At 39.5% G+C, this 27,270-nt stretch overlaps 1 protein-coding gene across 1 annotated transcript in view; it reads left to right on the forward strand.

The window, feature by feature from the left end:
• Positions 1-27,270, forward strand: part of CD44 (CD44 molecule (Indian blood group)) — an 88,531-nt gene that overhangs the window by 27,471 nt on the left and 33,790 nt on the right. The window contains exons 2-6 of the mRNA XM_036763737.1: positions 8,205-8,370; positions 13,900-14,033; positions 18,552-18,623; positions 19,891-20,121; positions 25,850-25,930. Coding sequence (XP_036619632.1) covers positions 8,205-8,370; positions 13,900-14,033; positions 18,552-18,623; positions 19,891-20,121; positions 25,850-25,930 — 684 coding nt within the window. The remainder of the gene's footprint in view (positions 1-8,204; positions 8,371-13,899; positions 14,034-18,551; positions 18,624-19,890; positions 20,122-25,849; positions 25,931-27,270) is intronic.

The raw sequence follows: 27,270 nt of genomic DNA on the forward strand, positions 1-27,270 counted from the left end.
TGAGTGAAAATTTTTATGATTCGGAGACATTCTCAGAATCAAAGAGTTAGAACTGGAAGGACCTTGGAAGCCATACAGCCCAAAATCCCTAATTTAAATTTAGGAAAATTAGGCACATGGGATTGAGTGAATTGGCCAGGGCATCAGGGCTCAGGTTGTAACCCAAGGGATTAAAACCCTGCTTCTGTCATTTAAATGCGGGGGTTGGTTGGGCACAAAACCCTCTTACATTTCTTCCAATTCTAAATTTACCATCCTATATATTATTTTAAGGGCAGCTGGGTGGTAAAGTGGTTAGAGAGCCAGGTCTGGAGTTAGGAAGATTCATCTTGCTGAGTTCAAATACAGCCTCAAACACTTGCTGGCTGTATGAGCCTGGGCAAGTCACTTAACCTCAGTTTGCCTCAGTTTCCTCATCCATAAAATAAGCTGGAGAAGGAAATGACAAATTGCTCGAGTATCTTTGCCAAGGAAATCCCAAGTGGGGTCACCCAGACTCAGACACAACTGAACAAGTGATACTTTACAACTTTAAAGTCAAAACAAGGGAGCCATTATACTCAAACAAAACAAAATTCCAATCTTGATCTTCTGGACAGTAAACAAGCATTCACCAAAGCAAAGTCTTAAGAGGAAGAGACAGAGAAAATTATGCATATTGGTCTATATTGGAAAAAGCATTTAATGCAGAGTGAGGAAGACCAAAGTTTAAATCCTTCCTCTGAAACTCGCTATCTGTGTGACATTGGCAAAATGACTTTATTTCTGGGATCTTTTCCTCATTCTTCACCCTGAATCCAATGTTCTTGTTACTGTGCATTAGCCAAGAAAGGAATCCCTTCTTCTATGGATCATAGGCCAAGGATTTAGGCTTTTTTGAAAAAAAAAATAAACAACTCAACCTAACATAAAGGATGAGCAAAATGTAGTGGATATTGCCTTAGATTTGGAAAATCCAAGATTTGGGACATGTTGTTCCTCCCAGGAGAATGTAAACTCCCTGAGGGCAGGGACTCTTGTTTTTCTCACTATCTTCTCAGTGTCTATTAGCCTAGTGCTTAGCACATAGCAGGAACTAAAATAAATGCTTGTTCCATGCAAAAATGGGCCTTAGCTCTCTGCCTGTGGCAGTACATCACCTTGGGTACTATGTCTCATTTTTCTGGACCAATCTGTTTCCTCTTTGGAAAATTAAGGCTGAACAAGATTATCTCTCATGTTCCTTCCAATTCTAAATTTTTATGAAGAAGTTTCTTTGGTTGACTTTGTTTTTCAGTGATTAATTCTATTCTCCCAAGTCTCCTGGTTTCTCCAACTTATTTTTGGTATAATAACCAATGAAGCTGGGTTTTTATGTTATATACTCTTTAGTTCAGGATATGAGCTCAGCAAATTTCATTCAAGTTGGCCAACAAGTATTTCTTGAGCACTTTCTAAATATATGCCAAGAACTGTGCTAAGTGCTGTGGATGTAGAAAAAGGTAGTAGAATTCAGATTTTTTTAAATGACAAATATTATAGAAGTGAATATAGACAATTTGGAGATCTTTCTCTCTCACCGTCCAGCTCACCCTCCAATTCCCTTCTATAGTTATTGCCATGAGATCTGAATCCAAGTAAGTTAGTAATCACAGCCGGGGTCTGGGGCAATCAAACCCAGTGTCCCCCATGTAGATGAGGCACGGTTGTTCACTCCCCTCCCCTCTAAACCTTGAGATGTTTGGTAAATGTTAACTGTTGTGGCTATTATTGAATAATCCTCTCAAAAGACCTTTAGCTTCGGACCTCCCAAATATTCCAGGCTCTTTTATTGTTTAGAAATGGGAGTTATGATCTTTCAAAGAATGTGCTGGATGTGTTTTTCCTTTTTCTGGAAGGAGCCCTGATAATTGTGTTGAAAAAAAGAGGCAGTAGTAAAGTAGGAATGATTTTTAAAATGATTTTAAAAAAGAAAAAAAATAAATTATTTAAAAAAAAAACTGAGTGATCTTTTTCGAGGAGACCAGGTCATCAAAGGATTGTGATATGCCTTCTGTCCAGAGAACAACATCCAGGATCATAGAACTCTTAATGGTTCAAAGGGACCCTCAAGCCCAACCTCCAACCCCCTTCTAGCTGTATTGCTACCACTGTGACCTTAATCAAGTCACGATATTTCTATTTCTCAGTTTTCTCTTTTGTTAAATGAGGATAATAATATATCAGAAATGTTGCAGGGTGGAGGTTGGTGGGGAAAGGTCTTACTCCTTATTATCTACAAGAACCAAAGGACAAAGGTCATGAAAGACAAGGGAAATCCCTTTCCTCTCCAAATTGTCTCCTCATCCTGGCTCCTCCCCGACTTACCTTATAGATGTATTTTTATTTGTTTGTTTTTGGATTGAATTCGAGATTTCACTGATACAGGGAATTCCCAGTGATGAAATGCCTCCTAGCAAAGATCTCTTATCCCACCCCTGCAGATTGTCACTTGTTCCTGAAGTTAGGGTCTTAGTGAGTCACCTGGGGGCATTAAGAGGTTCAGTGTCCCACAGCCTCCGAGGCTAGGGGCTGTCTATGTACTATGCTATGCTGTCTCTCACATATGTGTTGTAGATAATTTATTTGGAGTGCCATAAATGTTATGAAACGCTTTACCAATAGAAGACATTCTTATCACAACCTATTTTTTTTCACGTATTGAGGCAATATTCTGTCATAGATGGAATTTTGGGCTTAGAGTCAAGAAAGACTAGGGTTAGAATGCTGCCTTTGACACTTATTAGCTATTGACCTTGCGCAAGTCACTTAAATTGTGTATTCCTGGAAACTCCCTAGTATTCCTCTAATAAAGCAGAGATTAGTTATTTGTGTGTGGTGGGAGTTTTCTTCCCTGATGAAATCACAGATCCTCCTCATACACTTCTGTATAAAAATAGTTAAAATCATGTACCCATTTTGACATTATTTTGCTATATGCTGTGAGATGTTGATCTATACCTAGTTTCTGCCATACTGTTTTCTGGTTTACCCACCAGTTTTTGTCAAATAATGAGTTTTTGTTTCCAAAACTTGGATCTTTGGATTTATCATATATGAGATTACTACGGTCATTTACTACTGTGACTTGTGTGTCTAATCTAATTCCACTGATGTGCCATTATATTTCTTAGCCAGTACCAGATTGTTTCGATAATTACAGCTTTATAATACAGTTTGAGATCTGGTACAGCTAGACCACCATCCTTCACATTTCTTTTCATTGATTTCCTTCATCTTTTGTTCTTCCAAATGAATTTTGTTATGATTTTTTCTAGCTCTTTAAAATGACTTTTTGATAGTCTGATTGGGGCGGCACTGAATAAATAAATTAAGTTAGGTAAAATTGTCATTTTCATTATGTTGTCTCAGCCTACCCATGAGCAATTAATATTTTTCCAATTTTTTTTAGATCTGACCTTATTCTTGTGAAGTGTTTTATAGTTGTGTTTATATCATGTGAGCCCAACTACATTAAACAGAAAATAGATTCCCCAAATGGCAATGGGTTACCTAGGGGTTAATAGGCTCCCTCTGATTGAATTCATCAAGCCAAGGCTGGATATTCACCTGTCAAGTAAGTTATAGGGGGGATTCTCATTCAGGTACAGCATAGAGAGCTCAGTACGCAGACCCCTGAGGTCCTTTTCAGTTGAAATTCTAAAACTCTGTGGCTACTAGTTCCACCCGTCAACTTCCCCTTGGCATACATTCAGCATGTACAACAAACTGTGTTTCAGCAAATATTCCTTGCTGAATGTTGGGGAGCATGTTATGTCATGCAAGCTGGAATGTCTCCAATTGCTGAGCTAGGATTCCAAGGCTAACCTTTCTGTAAGCCTAGAGGTCAGGGCAAGTGATAAGAAACTTGGAGAGAAAAGAACTTCATGGACCCCCAAGCTTATTCTCACGTCATTCTTAATGCTACAGGAATTGGTTCCTTTCTTTTTCCAGCCTGTAACTAGCTTCCTTCCTAAGCTACAGGAAACAGTATGGACAAAGTCACAGAGGTGGGAAAGTACAGGGTATGTACAAACAAAGAAAGGCAAGTAGTCCAGTTTGGTTTGAGCTAAGAATACATGGAAAAGAGTACCTTGGGAAGGTAGGATGGTTCAAATTGGGTGGAACCTTGAATGCCAGGAGGGGAAGCTTGACATTTACTCTGAAGACAGAGAAAGAAGTCAGTCATCAGAGAGCTTTGAGCAGAGGAGGGACTCCGTCAGATCTGATCTCTAGATTTCAAAAGGATTTCTCAAGTGTACATTTCCATCAGATCCTTTTGTCTTATACAGTGTTTACCTCATTAAGAGAATGCACTAAAAAGCAAAAAAACATTCCGAGACCAAAGTTCTCATTAAAACAGTAGGATACTGTCCAGATATAATCAGAGAAGATGAAAGATTATAAATTGGTTTATTTTTCTTGAATCTGCATTTCGGGTTCCTCATCCTGACTTCAGAATGAAGACTGTCATCCTTATTTGCTTTTATCAGACAGTGCTGACAAGTGGTTGGGGCCCACAGTCATAATCTGTGGTAATGAGGATTATCTCGGTGTATTTAGTGATTTCGGTAAATGCCATCCTCACTCTTCAGGCACTCAGAAAGGTGAATAAATAAGTGGATTTTTTAAAAAAGCATTTATTAATCATTTGCTATGTGAAAAGCACTATGCTAGTCACTGGTGATACAAATAGAAAAGTAAGGTGACATCTGTTCTCAAGGGGCTTACATTCTAATGAGGGAGATAATTTAGAATAATAATGCATTTATGCAGCATTTTGAGGTTTGCAAAGTGCTTTCTAAATAGCATCTCATTTGGCCTTCAGAACCACCCTGGAGGGTAGGTGGTATTATTACCCCCATTTTACAGATGGGGAAACTGAGGCAGACAGACATCAAAAGACTTGATCAGGGTCACCCACATAGCTAAGTGTCTGAGATCAGATTTGAACTCATCTTTCTGAATCTAGGTCTGTTTTTGTTGTAAATAGATGGAAAGGCTCTCTAGTTCTGAGGGTACAAAGGCAAAGCAGATGAGAACACATCTTCTTTAATATCATTTCAGGTGATAATCCTATTTCTGTTTCTTAATATTGTCAGTTGGTAGGGAGGAAGATCAGGTCTTGATTCCTGGATGTGGTTCTGAATGATCTGGTGAGGAGGCTTTATAGCCCTGGGAAAAATCTGGGGGTGGGCCTTAGGGGCAGCCAGAAACCTGGGAATTATAATTTTCTCATTCCTTTCCTCCTGATCCTAGTGTCTTACCTCCGTATACCTTCCCTCTGAAAAGCAGGAAAGGCATTGAGGCAGCCAGGCGTGGTCTTCCAGATCAAGTACTGATCTAGACTGGCTCGGAACACAGACATAGTATCAGAACCAGAAGGGGTAATCAGACAGAACATACAATGTTAGAGCTGGAGGTGACCATAGAACATAAAAGTGTCATTAGAAGGAAGCTTGGAACATGGTTCTTAGAATATCAGACCTGGAAGGGACCTTCAAACATAGATCACAGAATGGTAGAGTTAGAAGGAAATCTAGAACCCAGGCCACTGTGCTGTGTGTTGAGGAACACTCTTTTGGGTGTGTATTTAAGTTAAAAATGAAAAAAAATAATTTTTAAAAAGGAACATGGAGTTTCAGAACTGGAAGAGACTTTTGGGAGGCCAAATATTTATTTTACAGATGAGGAAACTGAGTCCTAGAGAAGGTAAATGCCATCCCCAGTCTTACCCAGTTAGTGAGTGGGGGAGAATTTTAATCTCAGTTTGGAGTAGGGCTGGCAGATAATGGGCAGAAGAGCTCCATACATTTGTTCAAAGAAAGTGAAAATCTATGTTTCTTAGCCCCAGTGAGGAGCGGCTCATCACTGTGGGTGTTTGATGATTCCCATGCTTAATTTAAATCACTTTACCCTTCTCTGTCTAAGGTTACTCATCTGTAAATTGGGGATAATATGCCACCTGAGGAATAATGAGGTTATTTAATAATTAAGGTTCTTGAAGTCTTCAGAGATTGCGATACAAGATCAAATATAACAGTATAATTTTCTGCTGCTCATTGAGACTACAGATTAATTTCTGCAAAACTCGTAAGAGGCTTTGTGTGCATTTCCGCATCATATGCTAATTAAAGAATTCTTTATCTTGTAAGATGGCAGCTAGGCTTCATTTAGTCTTTTGGTCAGCTATCACATGGGCCATTTGGGCATAGGAGCAGATTGCTCATCCTAGAAATGCTAAAATCAGGGCTGATGCTTTCTATTTTCTGGTACAGTTATCCCTTCCACTTCTTCATGATGTGGAAAATCTGCATAAAATTTTTTGACTCTTCATTTGTACCAGAGAAGAAGTCTGTTTTTTTTCTTTTATGGGGTATCGATATTATACAACATTATACTTTATATACAGTATTATATTTTATGCATTTCTGAGTTTCTAAAATTTTTCTTCAGCATCTGCTGGCCTTTACATGTTGTCTGTGGCTTCTGCAAAACTCCCCCCAAATTCCCATTTAATTTCTTATGCTGAACTGTGATACAGTGAAGCTGCAATGGGGAAAATCATCATGTGGAAGGGATAAGTGTACTTGACAGTTGACCATACATAGGTTCTCATTTGGGTCGCCCAACAACCCTGTGAGACAAGTAGGGCAGGTCCTAGTTCATTTCACAGATGAAGGTGAGGCTCCAAAGGCTTGAGTGACTTGTCAAGATCTCACATTTGGAGTCAGAGCCAGGACTGAAGAATCAAAGAAATATGAAGCTGGAAAGGACCAGAGTGGCCATCCATTTCAATCCATTCTACATCATGCTTAACAAAGAAGCACCCTTTCTTCCTCCTCTTCCTCCCTCCTTCCCTTCCTGTTTCCCTTTCTTTACTATATCTTCCTTTCCTTTTCCTCCTTTCTTTGCTCTCTTCTTTCTTTTCTTCCTTTCTCCCCATTCTCCTTACCGCCCCCCCCTCTCCCTCCAGAGGCAGCCCTTCCCACTTTTATGTAGAAAGTTCTTCCTTGGGTTCAGTATAAATTTATCTCTTTGCCCTATTGCTCCCCAGGTCTGGGGCCAAGCAGAACGAGTCTAATATGTTTTCTATATGACGTATATTCAAACACATGAAGACAGCTGTCATGCCCCACCCTACTCAAGTCTCTTCTCCAGCCTGAAAAATCTGTTCTTTCAATAGGTCCTCTGAGGGCTTAATTTTGAGAACTTTTACCATCAAAGTCAAACGAAGGTCTTCTGAAGGCCAGCCTGGGGCTCCTTCTACTCCATACAACAGCCAGGTGTCGGGGATCACTCATTCAGAGGGTTGAAGAATGAAAAGTCTTTTGCCTTAGCTTCTCCCAGAATCAAACTCCATGTGATTCTGTAATGGAAAAAGAACTCAGCCAAGAATGTTCGAGCCATGGTTGAGCCCCAGCATTGCTGTGGGACACTTGGCAAAGTATTGCACCTTGCCTAGAGAAGATCTTTGTCTTCTCATCTTTGAAATGGGGATGATAACATTGGCTATTCCTCAGACCTGACACTCCATCTCTTGCTGTTTGCTTGGTCCTATGTAGTTAAAATACTACCACCCCAGCCCATGCGCCTACCTCACCTCTACTTCTTGGGATCCCTTGTTTCTTTCAAAACTCAGGTCAAGCTTTTACATGAAACCTTTCCTGACCCCTCCCAGCTGCTCCCTCTCAAAATAGCCTCTCATTCATTTTGTATAGATTCTGCATAAACTTCTATGTGTGCTTTATTTCCATCATTAGAATGCAAGCTTCTGTTTCACTTTCGTCTTTGTGCAGTGCCTGGCAAATAGTAGGCACTTATTAAGTCTGTGCTAATTATTAAAGGGTTTTATAAATTTTCAAGCACTGTAGAAACATGTTACATTTCTATATAAATTATGAAATTCTATATAAATTGTTATAATTCAGTAATGTGATGTTATATAAATTATATCTCATACCAATGATATATAATACATTACACCAATAACATTACATTAATATACAATTATAATGATTATATTATGTTAATTATGTCATATGTTCTATTATAAATTATGTGAATTATGATTTTAAGAGTAAGTTAATTCTAACGGCCTGAGATTCTGTGGAATCTTTAAGTCCTTTGAGTGGTACTAACCAATAAACTGACTTTTTTTTTTCCTTTTCCCTTTCAACCAACAGAACTGAATATTACCTGCAGATATGCAGGAGTTTATCACGTTGAGAAGAATGGCCGATACAGTATTTCTCGAACTGAGGCTGCTGATCTTTGTAAGGCTTTTAACAGCACCCTCCCTACCCTGGCGCAGATGCAACAAGCACTGGACATCGGGTTCGAGACTTGCAGGTAATCATCATCATCATCATCCTATATTATTATACCCGTTTTATAGATCAGAAAACTGAGCCCCAGAGAACAAGATTGGTTGTCTTACCCGGTATTGCGTACGGCTAGTCAATCATGGAATCAGGACTTTTGCCCAGTTCTTCTGACTTTCAGGGCCCCTTCCACTGCACAGGGGGCAGGTTCCCTGAGGGAAAAGGGGATTAGTCATCAGAGGCTGGGCTGTGCCTGGGGAGTGGGGGGGGCGGGTTGGGAGGGTCAGAACGACAGCTGGATGGGCAGTCTCTTGAAGACTCTGATCCACCTATTAATTTGTCAAAGTAAGTTTGAAACTAGTATGACAACTGGAATTTAGTTGGCTTAGTTTCTGTGAATTACAGACAGGGGAGCCCCGATGAGGTCACCCAGGTCATCTGCTTGTTCCATGCTGAAATGTCTCCCCAGCTATCTCCTGATAGAATCGTCTGAGCCCCAACAGAAGAAATAAAGAGTGATGGAGATCAGTATGCAGTTCATACGCTAGGACTCGACCTTTGTCAGGAAATTTTTTTCCCTTCTTTTGTCATTATTTTTTTCTTTCTTATTCTTCCTTTTTTCTTTCATGTATTTTTTTTGTCGTTCTTTAGAAGTGTGCTTTAATTAACATCTAGAACTTCCAGCTAGGCGGCACAGTGGGTAGAGTGCTGAGCTTAGAGTCAGGAAGACTCATCTTTTTGAGTTTAAATCTGACCTAAGACACTGTCTATGTGGCCCTGGGCAAGTCACTTAACCCTATTTGCCTCAGTTCCTCAACTGTAAAATGAGCTGGAGAAGGAAAGTGCAAACCACTCCAGTATCTCTGCCAAGAAAACCCCAAATGGGGTCACAGAGAGTCAGACACAACTGAAGACTGAACAGCAACAAGAACTTCCAGAGTGGAAATTCCTTCTATTGATTCTGGTGGGCAAATCTTCTCCAACTTAAGTTTAGGTAATTGTCCGGAGCAACGAGTGGTTAAGGATTTGCTGATCATACAGCTGGTATGTGTCAGAGAAGGAAACTGACCCCAGCTTTTCCTGACTCTAAAGCTGGATCTCTATACACTGTGTCTAGCTGCCTCTTTCTCATTTTAATCTATTCTCTGTTGCACTTATGAAATGGGCCTCTTTGCTGGTCTCCACTCATAACGTGTCATCTCTTGCGTCCTTATCTTTGCCGTCACTGTTGCTCCCTGTCACTGGAATGATCACCTCACTTTTGCCTCAGTTTCCCTGGGTTTGTTCAAACCATACCGAGCCCAGGTATCACATCCTACATGAAATCTTTCCTGTTCCCCCTAGGATCCTGAAATGACATTGTCTTTGCCTTGTTTGTACTTTGAATGTACTTACCTGTTTGCATGTTTTATCTCTCCCCATACCCAACTTCCTCTTTGACAGAAGTGCTTGACAAATACTAAGCATTTAATAAATGTTTATTGAATTATACTGCTCCCTCCCTCTCTTCCTTCCTTCCTTCTTTTCTTTCTTCCTTTCTTCCTTCCTCCTTTCCTTTCTTCTTTCCTTCCCTCTCTCTCCCTCCTTTCTTCTTTCCTTCCTTCCTTCTTTCCTTACATCCTTCCTTCCTTCCCTTGCTTTCTTTCTTCCCTTCTTATTTCATTTGCTCCAATCTGAGAAGGAAAAACAAAACATCTTTTACAAGGTGTTTTCCAAGATACTAAAAAACAAAACTCTTCTTAGACATTAAAAAGCAAACAAAAAACTCCTTTTCAAAGTACTCCCTCTTTCACTGTCTCCTCCCATACACCTTCTTCCCCACCCCCCACCTATCTTATGGTGCTTTGCGTCAATAAAACAGCCTCATCTGTGTCTCTGTTTGGTCCTATGGACAGCAGTGCCTGTTAGCAGTTAGGGATCGAGCTGACCACAAATGGAAAGTTCTTCATTTTCACTTGAGGGTTTCTATGTAATCTCCTCATCGCCTGTTCTGCAGCTTCCGGCGTTGGCCCACAGCTTCCCCTTCTTCACACACACACACACACACACACACACACACAAACACACGCTCTCTCTGTCTCTCTGTCTCTCTCTTTCTGTCTCTGTCTGTCTCTGTCTCTCTGCTCTCTCTGTCTCTGTCTCTCTCTCTCTCTCTGTGTCTGTGTGTCTCTCTCTCTCCCTCTCCCTCTCTCCAGAGATCACTATGGAAACCTCATAAAGTCTCCGTGACAGGCGCCTCCAACACTTGGTTACCAGGTGGTCAGTCAGGAAACTTGATTAGAGTCTGAGCTCTTAGTTACCTACCTGAGTCACTTTCCCTTTCTGAGACTCATTTTCTCTCTGGTAAGAGGATGAGGTTGGATTAGACATCCTCAAATTTAGAGTCAGAGGACCTGGATTGGAATTCTGCCTCAGCCACTTACTACCCAGAGGACACTGTAAATTGAGAGGACTGGGCTTTAAACTGACTTCTAAACAATGATAATTTCATCTCGATCTAAGACACTGAGCCCTCACCTACAGAATGGACTCTGGTTGCTTTCTGGTGGGAAGGATGAGCAATTCACAAAATCTTCACAGGGGAATCTTATGGGCTTTCAACAGGGCCACCAGTAAGTGCTAGAAATCATGGCTGTTGGGCTTTTGTGCGCTGTTGACACAAGTCCACAAGGAAGTTCTGAACTGAAATAACAGTGGGAATAGTAAAAAGATACAGCATTTCCCAGGAAAAGTAAAATGCTCATTGACTTAGGTGGGGCAGAAAAAGAGCAAAGATTCTGACGTCGGAAGACCTGGGCTCAGAATCCAACTGGGCCATTTAGTGTCTGTGTGACCTCGGGCACATCTTTTGGGGCCTCAGTTTCCTGATCTGTAAAATGGGGGTTGGCCTAGATGATCCTAGATCTGTGATCTTTCCTTCTTACAATAACACCATGAAGTAAATAAGGCAAATTTATTGTCTTATTATCATTATTATCATTTCCATTTGCATGAGACTAAGATGCATTAAGAGACTGACCAAAGTTGGGATTCAGACCCAGGCCCTCTGATTCCCAGTGCAGTGAGGCAAGGGAAATTTGGGGTTCATACAAAGCAAGATAGCCCCTAAGGAGCATCCCATTGTTCATCTCACCCACAATCGAGAGTCTGAGTTACAAAATCTATTTCCCTAGTTTCTGAATCAGATAGCAGCCACAGGACAGATGCCAGAGATAGACCTGGATTCGCAACCTTCTCTTGCCTGCCCCTCCCTGATAAATAGCAATTTTCAAGAATATAGAACTTATTACCACTTAATGCTCCCCACCCCACCAAGCTGAGGAGACTTCAGGAAAACCAGTTGGTCCATTCAAATGAGGAATTAGTCATAGGCTCTCTAGTTGCAACAGACTTTTAATTAGTGCTGTGTGCTAAGAAACTTGAAAACCTGTGTAAATGCCAGTAGGTTTTGGGGGAGGGGGGGTACAGTACCTGAGGCAGTTTGGCTTTTTGGCATGAAGTTGCTGAAATATGAGAGACATGATTTTAGCCAGGGTTGCATTTTAGAAATACTGCTGAATATGAAACCTTTTTTTCTTTCCCTAGCTCAATTCAACTCAATTGGATTCAGTCAACAACCATTTATCAAATACTTACTATATGTGCTAGGAAAAGCAATAATAACAAAAGACCTACCCTCAAGAAGCTTCCATTCTAATTCACTCCAGAGCAATAAATGTCTATTTATCAATCTCTTTTATGTACAAGAGGCAGTGTGTCCTCTGAACAGAGGTGGGAAAACCTGATTTCAAGTCATGTCTCTATCAAAGAGTGAGCATATGACCTTGGGTAACTCACTTGATGCCTCAGGAGACTCTCTAAGACTAGGGGTGGAGAACCTGTTCTAAGACTATCCATTAAGGAATAATTTATTATTTGTATTGTGTTTATTTTGTGTGTGTAGTGACTTCTCACATAGAATGTAAGCTCCTTGAAGGCAGAGATAGGTTCATATTTGTTTTCTCTGTATCTCCCAGTGCCTAGGCTGCACCTGGTACCTAGAAGGTGCTTAACAAATGCTTGTTAATTAATTGACTGAAGTAGCTTCTTTACAGGAAGTCTCCTCTACCTTTGAAGTCACAGGTACTGACTCTTTACCCCTCTCTCTTCCTCCGCCCCACAAAGTGGAAGGCATTGTACTAAGTGAGGGAGACAGAAAGACAACAAGCAAACTGTCAGCTCTCAAAGAAGTTCCGTTAGACTAAGGCAGCATTTCCCTATTATCAGACCACATCTCATTTGTTGTTTTGTGGTCATCAAGTCTTAGGCCAGAGAGCTGGAATCGGCCTTAGAGGCCATCTAGTTCAACTGTCTCACTTTACAGATGAGGAAGCTGAATCCCAGAGAAGACAAATGACTTGTCTGTTATCAACACAGATAATGGCAGATGCAGGATTAAGCCCAGATGTGTTTCTGATTCAGTTTCCACTCCCCTTCCCTTACTAACGTTGAACACATTCAGCTTAGAAATAGAACTAAAAGATACTCCCCACCCTTTCCACTTTCCCTGTCATATATGTTCTCTTGGGAGGCATTGAAAAAAATTGGGTTTTTTCTTCCCTTCCCCCTTGTCTTTTTCTTTTCTCCCTTCTCTCTTCCTTTCTCCCTTTTCTTTTCCCTTCCCTTCCTTTTTTTAAAAGTAGTCAGTTAGTAAAAAATATTTATTAAGTGCCACAATGTGTCATACACTGTGCCAAGCACTAGGAATACAAAAAAGAAGCAGCCCCTGCCCACAAGAAGCTTACATTCTATTGGGTTTGGAGTACAGAGCATCCTCTTCTTGTCTCAGAAAATGTAGTTCCTTCTCATTTCTATGACTGTTTATTTTTATTTAACTAGTACTCATTTTTCAATAGATCTATGACCTCATTAAACTCAGTTTAAATTCTTAAATTAAATCCTTAATAAAAGAATTTATTCTGTGAAGTTTGGATTCAGTCAAGGGCTAAACTTGAGGACCACATGTGACCTCAAGGCTGCAGGTTCCATACCCTTGGTAGGCATTTCCTTTAACAGGGCACATTACAATTAATTTGTGCTTGCCTATCCTATGTGACTCTGGTCCATGTCCTTCCACAAATTTGCCATCAGGTTTCCACCTATTGGGCTAGGAGCTTTCCTTATATCCTCTCAACATTGCATAAATATCAGTGGGGTGCATGATCTATCCTCTGGTTATCCCTTCCGTCCGCATGATTGGTCTATCATTTTTTTAGTCATATATTTACTTGATTAACTCCTTCAATCTATTCTCCCATGTAATTTCTTATTTCGAATGTGTTGTAACATGCTTGAAACCCTCTGAAGTGCTGTAGGGCTAATTTAAATGAAGAAATATTGAATAAGTAAAGAATTAGGTCTAGCAAAAATTATTTAGAATATTCAAACCGTTGGGTTGGGAGAGGTACAAAGAAAAATTCAAAATGGTCCCAGACTTTACGTAACCTATGATCTTGAGTTATCCCATGACTCATCATGATAGTCCTTAGCAGGTCGATAACCTCCTCTTCTTCTACAGGTATGGTTTCATAGATGGACATGTTGTAATTCCACGAAAGACGCCCAGATTTCTCTGTGCAGCAAATAACACTGGGGTATATATCCTTCCCTCAAATATGTCGCAATATGACACCTATTGCTTCAATGCCTCAGGTGGGTTGGCATTTATTTCCATTGTATTGTTTGTCATTTGAATGAAATAAATTGATACCATACCTTAGAGAAGCCTTGCCTTGGTGCAAAGTAGGAATGAAGGAAGCACCTGATAATGGGTAAGAGGTGAGAGGTCTAGCCAAATCATTAATTGAATTAGAGTGGTATAAGCAGTTAGTCATCAAGAAACTACCATATACATGGCACTGTATGGAGCATATGGTAGTTGTACAAAATTCAATAATTTAATTCAGCAAACCTTTATTAAGCACCTGCTGTGTACTAGGGTGCTGGGGATATGACAAAAAATGAAAAGCCCTCTAGGAGCTTACATTCTATGGGGAGGCTTCAATATGTAGAGATAAGTATATGTAAAATATAATATGATATATAGCAGGTTACATATCACATTATATTTTATAATACATTACATTGCACATATTGTATACATTTCTTATTTATATAATATATATAACATTTATGTAATATTTATTATATATCATAACATATTACATGTAATGCTTATATATTATATAACATAATATAGTTTATATATTATATGAAAAAATATATTATCTTAATATTTGTTATATGTTATATAATATATATTTAACTAGGATGCTAGTACTCTTTGTACACATATAAATGTATAAATTGTAATGTATATGACGCACATATTATATATGTGGTATGTTTTATGTGTATATATATACATACATATTTCAAAAAAGAGTGAGCACAGATACTGGGGGAAGGTTGGGTAGATGAGCAGATGAGGAAAGGGGTTGGTAAGTGTTATCAGTGCTGTACTTTGAAGTAAGGTAGGGGTTTACTTTTTAGGTGGCTGGTTTGGTGAGGTAGAGGTGGGGAGAGAGAGAGAGAGAGAGAGAGAGAGAGAGAGAGAGAGAGAGAGAGAGAGAGGGAGGGGAGGGAGAGAAAGAGAGAGAGAGGGAGAGAGAGAGAGGGAGAGTGAAGGGGGAGGGAGGGAGGGAGGGAGAGAGAGACAGGGAGAGAGAGAGAGAGATTGAGAGAGAGAGAGAGATTGAGAAAGAGAGAGAGAGAGAGATTGAGAGAGAGAGAGAGAGAGAGAGAGAGAGAGAGAGAGAGAGGGAGAGAGAGAGCTCTCAATCTTTACTGTCTGCTTTCTCAAGGTCTCTGTGAAGGGTCACTGAATGAAGCAACAGACTCCCTTTGCCCTAATTCTCTCCAGTCCAGCAATGCTTGTTAAGTAGAAAGAAAGCCTGGCTAATGAGGTTCCATTATTGGAGAAGAGAGGGCAAACCTAATTGAATGTCTTTTGGGGTTATCATCCTCCCTGGCATGCACATTGCCTTGGACCTGAGGAATGCTGAAAACACATCAAACATTCTTTAGAATAGAAATTGCAGCACCAAGTACGAGTCTCTCAGTTTTGGGAAATGGTCTTCCCTTGGTTTTAATGTTCTTGATGTTATATCAAGATTTAATCAGCCCTGAAGGAAATTGAGGGTAGCTCCCAGCCCAAGTCTGAACTGAGCTGAATCGAGTTGGGGCTTAGAGGCAATGGGCATGGGGGCTGCTTTTGCCAAGCCCCACTAGTGAACGAGAAGGCAAGTTGAAAAGCTAAATTTATGACATGGTCAGATCCAGGGTCCTGGTTCGAAGGTATCATTGGTCAGACCTAATACAGCATTTATATTGTACTTCTATCAAATACTTACTGAGCAGAGAAGGAAATGTGTACGTATTAGAGTGAATGGGTGTCAGAGGCTGGATGTGAGCCTGAATGTTCTCTGCAGAAGCCCCCTAGTATTGCACTAGCCTACTTTGGCAGGAAAGGCAAGGAGGGGAACTAGCATTTATAAAGCACCTACTATGCACCTGGTGTTGTGTACCTTACAAATATCATCTCATTTAATCCTTACAACAAACCTATGAAGCAGGTGCTGTTAATGTCCTTATTTTAAAGTTGAAGAAACTAAGGCAAACAGAGGTTAAATGACTTAAGGTCACACAGCTAGTATGTGTCTAAGGCTAGATTTGAACTCAGTTCTTCCTGACTGCAGGTCCAATGCTCTATCCATGACATTATTGAGCTTCCTAGATGAGAGTCTCATCTGGTTCTAAATCTATGGTCCTATGATTTTGACTTTGTTATTCTCCAATTTAAATATTTTTTATAGCAGTGGATGAGATATGAGTATGTTTTTGGGTGGTGGGGCTGGACCTGTAATTGCATAGCATCATTTTTGTTGTTGTTCAGTCATTTTAGTCATGTCTGACCCTTTGTGATTCCATATGGGGCTTTCTTGACAAAGATATTGGAGTGTTTTGCCATTTCCTTCTCCAGCTCATTTTACAGATAAGGAAACTGAGGCAAGGAGGATGAAGTGACTTGCCCAGGGTACACAGCTACAAGTGTCCGAGGCCAGATTTGAACTCAGGAAGATGAGTGTTCCTGACTCTAGGACCAGCACTCCAGTGTGCCACCTAATTGCCCTCATAGGATCATAGGATCACAGATTAAAAGCTGGAAGGTATCTCAGAGGCTTACAGGGAGCTCCCAAGGAAAAAGTTCTCTGCTGCAATATAGAGGATCAGCTGTTCTGCAATTTACAGTCTCAGAGACGTTGTGACCTTCCTCACAGATAGGATACATGCGTAGGATTGTTGGGTTTTTGGTTTGTTTTTAGCTAAATGATAACTTTTATGTTAGATGAAAGGCCTCTCCTCTTAAGAAATCCTTGTATTTGCTAAAGTAATAACCGCCCATTTCTCTTCTCCAAGTGGACAAAAACCAAATCTATGAAAGTCCTCTTACATGGTTAATAATAATAGCTTCCATTACAGATAGCACTTTCAGGTTTACAAGCTATTTTCCCAATGGCAGCTCTAAAGAAGAGACCAAATGGAATTCTCCCCATCTTAAAGATGTGAAAATTCTTTCTCTTAATAATTTCTTTTGTATGAAGTTCTAGACTGTAGCCTTTCCTTTGAGCTGATGCAATTCAATAAATCATACAATCAGCAAGCATTTATTAATTGCCTTCTATGTGCCAGGCAGTAAGGATGCAATGACAAAAATGAAGATATCTGATTTCAAGTATCTTAAATTCTAGAGAGTCTTGTAAAACATAGAGAATAGGTTATTGAATATGTATATTTATAAATAAAAATCATTTATTAAGTGATTGCTATGTGCAAAACACTGTTAGGTGCTGGGGATACAAAGACAAAAATTATTCAGTCCCTGCCCTTCCAGAACTATGTATAAAACAAATACCATATAATTTTTTGAAGAGAAGGTGTAAGGATGTCAATTAATTAGTTCACTAACAAATGTTTCTTTATTAAGTGCCTACTATATGCTAAGGACTGTGGTAAGGTCTGGGGATAGAAAGGCAAAATTGAAACAATCCCTGCCCTCGAGGAGCTTACATTCCAATAGCTGTCATGGCAAACAAATTAAGTAGAAGATTAGTCATCTCATGCCTTCCCTGAAAATGTGAAGGAAAACTCCAGAAGACCAGGGGGAAAGAGAAGTGAGCTTTAAAATGTTAGTCTTTACAACTATGATACTGAAGATTAATGATTAAGAACACTACTTATCTCCTGATGGAGAAATGATGGACTCAGTGAGATCTGGGGGGATATTTTTGGACATGGACTATGTGGATATTTTTTTTTGCTTGACTCTTTTAATTGTTAGAAGGATTCAGAAGTATAGAAAAATAGGAAAGCTTTGAAAGTGACCTAGTGAATATGAGCTCTTGTCAAGCCTTTAGATGGTCATTGAGAATCCTGAGCTAATCTGATATTCTTGTTCTTCAGTATTCTTGGATCTTCCCAATTTAGTTGAGGAAAGAAATATGATACCGTGGAAACTGACTTGGCATCTCTGACTCTATTTGAATTGCCACTTCAGTTTCAATTCAACCTATAAATCATGCTTATTTCATCATATTTCTATCCCCGTGAAAGGATTTAGTCAAAATATTCTGTCTCATAAGATGTTTGATGCTGTGCCCATGTGCTTGTGGTGTGGTGTGTTTTTCTGTGAGCACTCCAGAGGTAGAGTCCTGGGAAATGGGTGGTGACAATGGACTTCACAATCTATGGTGGAAGGACAGCACCAGGCAACTTCCTCTCTTGGGAAGTTTCCAGAGAAGGTTTCCCTGACAGGGTTGGATCCCACCTAGTTCTGTTCTTTACTACCTATGTGACCTTGAGAAAGTCTCTTCCCCTCTCTTAACCTCACTTTCTTTTTCTTTACCTGTATAATGGGGTTGGTTAACTAGAGAAATTCTAAGATCTCTTCCATTTCTAAGATCCTAGTTCAGTTGGAGGGGGAAGGTTAGGTGGGTTGGAAAGGCCATGTTGGAATGGTGTTGGGAAGGGAAGGGAGATCATGAAATTATAATTAAAAAAAAAGAGTAAGGCATGGTGAAAACATTGTCTTAGTTAATTTTTTTTAAATGGGCCTAGCTCTTGACTCATTTCAATGAAATTGACCATTTGGATCGTTATCTTTCCTCACAGCCCCTCTGGACAAAGAAGACTGCTCAAGTGTCACAGACATACCAAGTATATTTGAAGGACAAATCACCATAGGTACCTTTCCCTGCTAACTTTTATTTTATATTCTTATCACAAGGATTGGAGTGGGGTGGGGAGTGGGAATCAAAAGCGCTGCTTGTTTTCAGTACTGTGTCAACATAACAGGGCCGGTTCACAGGCAATGGTCCACTGTGCTCACGCTATATTTTTCTTTGTCTCTCTACACAGACATTGTACTGACCTGATTTGTCTTAATTGGGGAAAGATTCTACTAGAATCCCTACCAGGACTTTGGGTGGGAGTTGGGGGGAACCCATTCTGGTATTTCATCTCTGGAACTTGAACCCAGGTCTTCCCGATTCTGAGGTTGGCTCTCTCTAAGCAATTATTTCAAGTTACTGTGTATGTGTATATGTGTAACATATGGATAGATACAGACATGTGTATGTATATAGATATATATGTATGTGTGCACATTCATGTGCATACACATATACATTTGCATAGTGCATGTATGTCCGTAAATCAATATGCATACATGTATGACCAATAGACATGTATAGATACACCAATAAATACATATTCTTATATATGCTAATGTACACATGTGTGTATATACAGATCACATGCAATGTAATGTATATTACATATACACATACATATATTAATAATTAAAAATAATAAACAGTAATAAATATATACATGTATATATTTATATACACGTTTGTGTACATGGGTCTTATTTATTTATTTATTTATTTAATATTTAATAATATTTACAATATTTAATAATAAAACAGGAGGGAATAGTGTCCACTTCTGCTTCTGATAGTTACTAGTAGCGTGAACAAATAACATTAACATGTGTGTATCTAAGGTAACTCCACAGGATGTTTTTATTACATCAAGGATGGATTGCAGTTCCTTTTGCTGGAGGGAATTTGTAAATAGGGATTTCTCTACTCTGAGAAAATCACAGACATGTAGATAGATGTTCAGGTATATATATATATATATATATATATATATATATATATATATATATATATATATATATATATATACACTTATGGTTACATAAATAATACGTGCATATGTATGTATGTATACACAAAAACTACAAAATTACACCAGCATCTTTGGGGTCTAAACAGTTGCTTTTAGTACATTTAGGTATGATTCCTAGTCATATAGTGAATGTAGCCCCTCTGCCAGTGACTGTATTTGATGAGAATGCATTTACTACTTAAAACTTTTCCCCAAGCTTGGGTAATCATAGAGTTGAATCTGAAGCCCTGATGGTACTTTTCCTTTCCTTCAGGCATTGTAAACCCTGATGGAACCCGCTATACGAAGAAAGGAGAATATCGGACCAATCCTGAAGATATCAACCCCAGCTTCAGTCCAGATGATGATGGGAGCAGTGGATCTGCAGGAGAGAGGAGCACCATGGGTGGTTCCACCATCATTCAGACAACATATGATGATGTAACCCCTACTTCCTTCAAAGTCCCTAGCATTGATGACCATGAAGACTTTCCTTCAGTCACCAGTAAGGAGAGCACATTTCCATTTTCTCTAGTCAGAAAAGTCCCAAGCTTATGAGTTTCTGGGTAGTTCTTCCAATCCCTCTCGAACCAGAGAACATCATTAGGAGACATAAAGCATCTCTGTTATAAATATTCTTCCTCACTCTCTACCTCCTCCTGCCAAGATAGAGCCCAGATATACACCCAAGGTTTTGGAATTTGGGTTTGTAAATGGGAAATACAACATGTGGATCAAAAAAGGAAATAGGGTAGACCTCATATACACAATTACACATGAACAGATGTTCATAGTTGTTCCCCACTTTCTTCCCCTTACTTACTTCCTTCTTACTAATGACCAGAATAATATATCACAGAATCTCACAGTTGGAAGAGACATCAGAGATCATTTACATGTTGTATTTACCTACTAGAATGCAAGTGCCTTGAAGGCATCTTATAATTGGTGCCAGAACAGACCCAACACATAGCCGATTATCAACATGGAGTTGATAATTAATACATGTAGGTTGTGTTGTATTAAACTGGATGTAGTCCAAACTAGGTAAACAAGAATGTCCTTTATAACATCCCTGGAAAGTGGTCATCCAACTTCTAGTAGAAGACCTCCCATGAGGGAGGACCTTCTTTCCTTTGGGAAGGCAAGGATTAGAATGGAAGAAAGCAGTCCCTTCACCCAGTCTTGGCTCATGGCTTCCTCTTCTTCATCCCTGGCTATTTTTCCTATGGTCTGATGGGAAGAACTACAATAGGAGTTGTCTCCTTGGTGCTTCACATAATTACTAATGACTGTCTCTGAGGAAATAATTGAGAGTATGGGTAACAAATGGCATAGGTGCTATTGGGCAGAATGATTTTCACAGGACAGAGGGAGGCAGAGAGGATGCCCATTCCCAGGCCACGAAGGAGAGTTGTTAGGAGTTCTGTTCTCTTGACGCTCTCAAGCATTCTAAAATGGGTAAAAGAAACATCATCATGATGATGAGGAAGAGGAGGAGGAGAAAGAGGAGGAGGATGATAACTAAAATTTATATGGTGATTCAAGGTTTGCAAAGCACTTTACAAATACTCTTCGATTTTATTCTCACAACAACCTGGGAAATAGTTGCTATTAAATTTATTATCTATTATTAAGTGAAAGAATACCAATTAAGAAGGTGGCTAAGTTTTAAGGATGTTGGCTGTCCTGCCTCTCCCTGTTTTCCTGAATGCAGAAGGGGCAGTCAGAATGGGGAAGGTTGTTGAAATTGCGACATGCAAGAACAGACTGAAGGAACTAGAGAGATTTCATATGAAGAAGACTTAGGAGAGACATGATAGCTGTCTTTAAGTATCTGAGGGGTTGTCTGGTGGAAAAGGGATTAAGTTTGTCTGCTTGGCCACAGAGAGCAGAAAAAGGAGCAATGTCGGGAAGTTGGAAAGAGGCAGATTTATACTCCAAATCAAGGAGAACTTGCTAAGCATTAGAACTGTCCCAAAATGGGATGGCCTCAGAGCCAATATTCACCAGAGGTCTTAAAGTAGAGACCAGATGACCACTTATCAGAGGCACTATAGAAGGGATTCGTGTTCAGGTAGAAGTTGGCTCATCTGACCTCAGAACTTGCTCACTTTAAAGTCTCAGATTTTATGATTTGATGAGAGGTAAGATAATCCAAGGTGTCCCTTATGTTCACCAGCACACTACTTAAGGACATTTAAGTGGCCCATAGTGTATTGAGGTCCAAAATACTGGAAAATTCAGGGATAGCTGAATTTTCTGATGATAATCATTTTCTTTAGAAAGAGCCTGCTCCAGCAACACTTTAGTTAACTTGAGTGTTAATAACAAATAAGCTCTCCGGGAGGGAGATGACACCTTAAAACAAAATAGTCTGCTGGTTGTTTTTGCCTGAATGGAGCAGGATGGTTCCGATTGCTTATATTATTCTCTAGCACTGAAAGGGAGAAGATAAGTGGATGCCATCTTGGGGTTTTGTCTCTTGATGCTTTGGGTTGGTTGGGGCATGTTTATTCCTTTCTTTTTTCTTCTTTCCTTCTCCTCATTCAGTTATTTGAAAATCATGATTGCTGATTGGTTGAGATATTTTCTTAACAAGAAAATATTTGATCTTAAGAGTATCTTTCTTTGGTTGTAGTGGGGTTTTTCCTCTTTACTCACACAATTCTTTCATGAATGATAGTAATAGGTGGAGTTTGAGAGCTTCGGGATCTTTGGGCCAAGTTCTCCAAAGAGGATGGTAGAGACTTAATGGCGTATACATTCTTGTGGCAGGGGCCTTTTCTGCTCTCTTTGACTCTAACAAATCAGACAGTAGCAATAGCACTGTCTTTTCATTCATACTCATTTTATGAATGGCTTTTGGGGGTTAAGATCTGGTTCTGTCCAGACTCAGGATGTGCGCTACTCTTCCCTTGAGAGAAATTTCCCATTAATGCATCCTACTGCTGGTGGCCAAGATGTTCTAACTCTTCCATGTTTCCCAGTATGGTTTAGTCTTCTTTAAAATTCACATCTCTTCAGTTCCTTTCCAAACAATGGTGAATCTATTAAGAGTTTTACTGCTAACAAAAGAAAAATAGCAAACCAGGCTCTCTAGTGGGCAGCGTACAACTTCCAGGGCTCTCAATTTCTTAACCCATTTGGAGATCTCAAATCATTAAGATCAAAGGATTTAGAGACGGAAATGGACATTAATGATCATTTAAGTTTACAGATGAGGAAACCAAGGTATAGAGAGAAGGATGTGACTTGTCTAAATCCACACGGATCATGAGTAGCAAATCAATCAATCCACGAGTGTTTATTTCAGTGACACTGTGCTAGGTACTGAGATACAAAGACAAAAAAGAAACCAAAGTCCCTGCTTTTGTGTTGTAAACTTTAGTATCAATACCAGGATTAGAACCCAGGTCCTCTGAATTCAAATCCCCTATGGATTTGAATTCTTCACTTTTACTTTGCCAGCTACTTTCTTTGCTCAGCACTATCAAAATGAGACAATAAGTGACCTCAGTCTCAAACACACAGAGCTAGATTACTGTAAATGTGTTCCCCTAACGTACGACAATCCTGGTAAAATATTTACTGTGGGGATTAAGCCAAAATAAAGGCAAAACTAATAACACATGCCTAATGGTAAACATTAGGTCTATAGTTTAGCAAAGGAGAGGCAGCAGAATTTATTACCCAACCCCATCCACGTAGGGATGACTCGGCTTCCCAACTCGGGAAAAGTAGAAGAGCAAAGGGATGAAGGCTGCTTAGAAACAGATGAAAGTCACAAAAATGAAACATCATAAAGCGTATCTTTAAAACTTCCCAAACATGGGTCATCTTTGGGCAGGATTCCTTGATCTTCCTGTAAACAGGCCAGCTGAATGATTTCTCAGTAGCTGAAGATAAGAGAGGTGAATTACTCGGATGGAGAGGAACCCAGGAGTGACTGTCATTGAAATGAATTGGGAAGCAGTAGCTCTGGGTTCAAATCTCTGTCCTGCCTCTTATAATCTGTGTCCTTTGGCCAAGTCATTTCATTTTTGGATTTTAGTTTCCTCAGCTGTAATATTAATGGGTTGGACTATACGAACTCCAAGATCCCTTTAACTCTGACACTAAACTTTGTATAGGATTCAGCAGTGTAACTTAAGAGAGACTCCTTCATACTCAGAAGAGGTCTGAAGTCAGGCAGTTTGTCAATAAAGTTATTAAATGACTACTATGTGCCTGGTATTGTGCCAAGATCTGGGGATGCAGAGAAGGCCATAAGGCAGACCCTGCCTTTGAGGAGCTCACAAACTAATGGGATAAAACATGTAAATAGCTGTCTGCAAGCTAGCATATACAGGATAAACTGGAGATAATTAACAGAGGAAAGCCACTAGAATTCAGATGGAGATGAGAAGAAAGCCAATAAAGATGTGTTCACTAGCTCTAGTAAAAACTAAATCCTACTTTTTGTACCAGTGTAGAGATTGTCCCAGTATTTAAGGCTTGCAGAACAATTTCTCTTAAAGCTTGGACAAAAGGAGCACAGGACAGGTGGCTAGGTAGTGCAGTAGTTAGAGCACCAGACTTGAAGTCAGGAAGATCTGAGTTCAAATCTGATCTCAGGCACTTACTATATGACCCTGGATAAGTTGCAGTATTGCTATCTGCCTCAGTTTCCTCATCTGTAATAATTGTATCTCCCAGGGATGTTGTGAAGGTAAAATAAGAAAATGTATGTAAAATATTTTGCCAATTTGAAAGTGCTATAAAAATGCTAGTTATCATTGTCACTATTATAGTCTATGGTTTACAAAACATTTTTCCTTTCTTGTTGCATTTGACCCTCACAACAAACCTGTAAGATAAGCAGGGCAGGTATGATTGTCCATATTTACACGGAGGAAGAAACTGAGGTTCAGAGTTGTAAGGTGACTTGCTGAAAACTGAACTGTTCCCAAATGCCAGAATCCAGGTCATCTGATTCCAAATCCAGGGCCATTTCTACCACACCCTGGCTGCCTCCTCTAACTTGCTTTTGTTCTGTGGTCTTCTTTTGGTTTATTTCTGATATGCTTTTGGACGAGGGCTATGGTGACTTGGCAGTGGATAACAGCGGCAATATGTGATGGATTTGGGAGATGCTAGATTGTTTCAACAGCAGCATCCTGAAGGGTGTCATACACATTCTACTTTTTCTTGGCTATCATGTTTGTGCCATGGCATGAATGAACTTGGCAAGTGGAGTTTTTCCTGTCTAAATGTTGATCCTTTTTTGGTGGCGGTATTATTTCTGATGTCTTCCCTTTGCCTGACCTGGGCTTCTGTCGCTATAATTCCTCCAGCTCCCCATTACACCTCCTTCCCAGTTGAATTCAATGGCAAACTGGAAATGTCCAAACTCTTTTCTAGCTTGAACACAGATTTCTGTGATTTCAGTAACTACATTCACAATCCTGAAAGGCCACACCATTGCTTGTGAAGGGAACATTTTGTCTATGCTTCATTCCAAGCATACTTGTTAGTGAAAAATGCTCGAGCCACATTTAGAAGGTGAAGAAAGTGATGCATGGATCACTGAAGAAGGCTTTCCATGAATTTGATAATCACTTTTAATAGGATGTATATCCCACTAAAACACAATGATAAATATGAGACTGATAAGTGTGAATGAGCACTAAACAATTTAAAGGATACCCTAGCTTCAACCTACATCAGAGCCACTAAGGATACTACTCACATGGGGCATAAAATGCTATCATGGATCAAGTACGGAGTGGAAAAGGAAAGATGTAGATTTGTACCTAAGAATTACCTTAGAGAAAAACAAATTCTAGTGGCCTAAGTCAATGTTGAAGTTAGTGAATCATGGCTGAATTGCTACATGCCACCACTTCATCTACATAGCACTAAATAAAGGAGCCAAGAAAGCCCGGTTTTGCTGTAGATTATTGCTTGATCCTGTGCTGGATTCTTTGTAAGGGGATGTTAACTTATGTTGATCAATCTCTACTCTAAGATGTTCATTTGGGAGGGAAATGACATCTGATTACCGTCAATGAAGAGCTAGGCTTTCTGCCCAGGGTTCTTCTATGCTCTGCTTTCCCCAATCTCCGTAATGATAGAGAAGTAGATTTTTTATAGAGAATGAATATTATGTAGAGAAAGAACTCTTCCTCCCTGGTTTGCAGACCATAGTAAATAACTTTTCTGTAATTTATTTACCACCCTTGTGCACTCAGAGACTCATCCCACTGCTGAAACATCACCTCAGCCACAAAATAATGCAATGTTGTCATGGTTTGCTGGTTCACCACTTCAGAGTGAGTATCTTACAACAGTCAAGCCAGGTAACAAGTCATGTGTGATTTTATCAGTTGTTCTTATGGAAAGTTGGTCACATGAAAGAATATAGATACCTGTTGTCTATGCCTAAGCTTCCAATTAATGGTTCTTTAACTTTCCTGGTAGGAAAAGGACCTGGTCCCTTTCTCATATGGCAACCTTCAATTCTTACTAATGGAGATGATTATAAGTTCACTTAGAGTCTTTTTTTTTCTTTTCCCTTAAGGTAGTGGCCCCTTTATAATGGGAAGGAGGCCATTTTATTCAGAAGTTTATGGCCACAAGGTTTCTTTGGAATACAAGATGTTATATCTGATTACATCCAGAAGATGTAATTCTGAAACATTTTTTATTTGTTTTCTCCCAAGCAAGTTAGATTCATGAAAAAGGTAGTTCTACATCATAAAACTGGTAGAGTATGGCCTGTTCTCCTACAAGTTTATAAGCAATTTCATCCTGAAGTATAGTGACTTAATTTATTAAACCACCTTTATATCTGTACAAAAACCCCTACTATTTAGAAAACACGTAGAGCAGAAGTTTGGGGGTCTTTCTTTCAAAGGGCACATAGAATGTGGCAAAATGAGGGAATAAGAATAACTTAGTTTAGTCGATTTCATCAAAGGAAGTATCATTTGTCAGAGTGTATTATTAGCAGACGGGTAGCAAGAGAAGGATGGATGTGGTGTAAAAAACATGATGCATGAAAAAGTTTATAAATATTGTCTTTATAGGGCAAAACGTGCCCTGAAAACTTGCTCTTTGGCTTACTCCTTCATGGGCCTTTCTAGGGTTTCTTTGGTAATTGAAATGAAGAATCTAAATAATCATCCTTTGGGATTTTAAGGATTTTATGACTGTTTTAGTTTTTCTGTTGGGTTTTGGTCTTTTTCTGTCTTCTGATTGTCTGGTTTTTTGGGGTCAACAGGCTCTCAAAATGGTTTCAAAGAAAGATAGCTTCAGTATACCCTTTAACTAATGAAGAAGGATACTTCCTTCTGCTCTTGTCAATGAACTAATCATGTCATTGATCTTTGCTTCGCATTCTTTCTTGGTGTTATCCTCCTTGAAATAAGAATTCTAATGACTCACCATATAATCATGGTGCTTACTTAAAATGAGAATTTTAACTCTGTCAGGATGTTTTTTTCCAGCATCTTCTTTTTCTACCCCTCTTTGTCTACCTGAAATTCTCTGTCTGGGTTATCTGGCTGCAAATGTTAGCTACATCTTGATATCTATAACCATGCTATTGGATATTAGTAGATGACATTGGATGGTTTTAAATCCAGTGATGGTCAAGCAAAATAACATATGG

Source organism: Trichosurus vulpecula, chromosome 6 (genome assembly GCF_011100635.1).
Source record: "Trichosurus vulpecula isolate mTriVul1 chromosome 6, mTriVul1.pri, whole genome shotgun sequence".
In the NCBI taxonomy this organism is placed as follows: Eukaryota; Metazoa; Chordata; class Mammalia; order Diprotodontia; family Phalangeridae; genus Trichosurus; species Trichosurus vulpecula.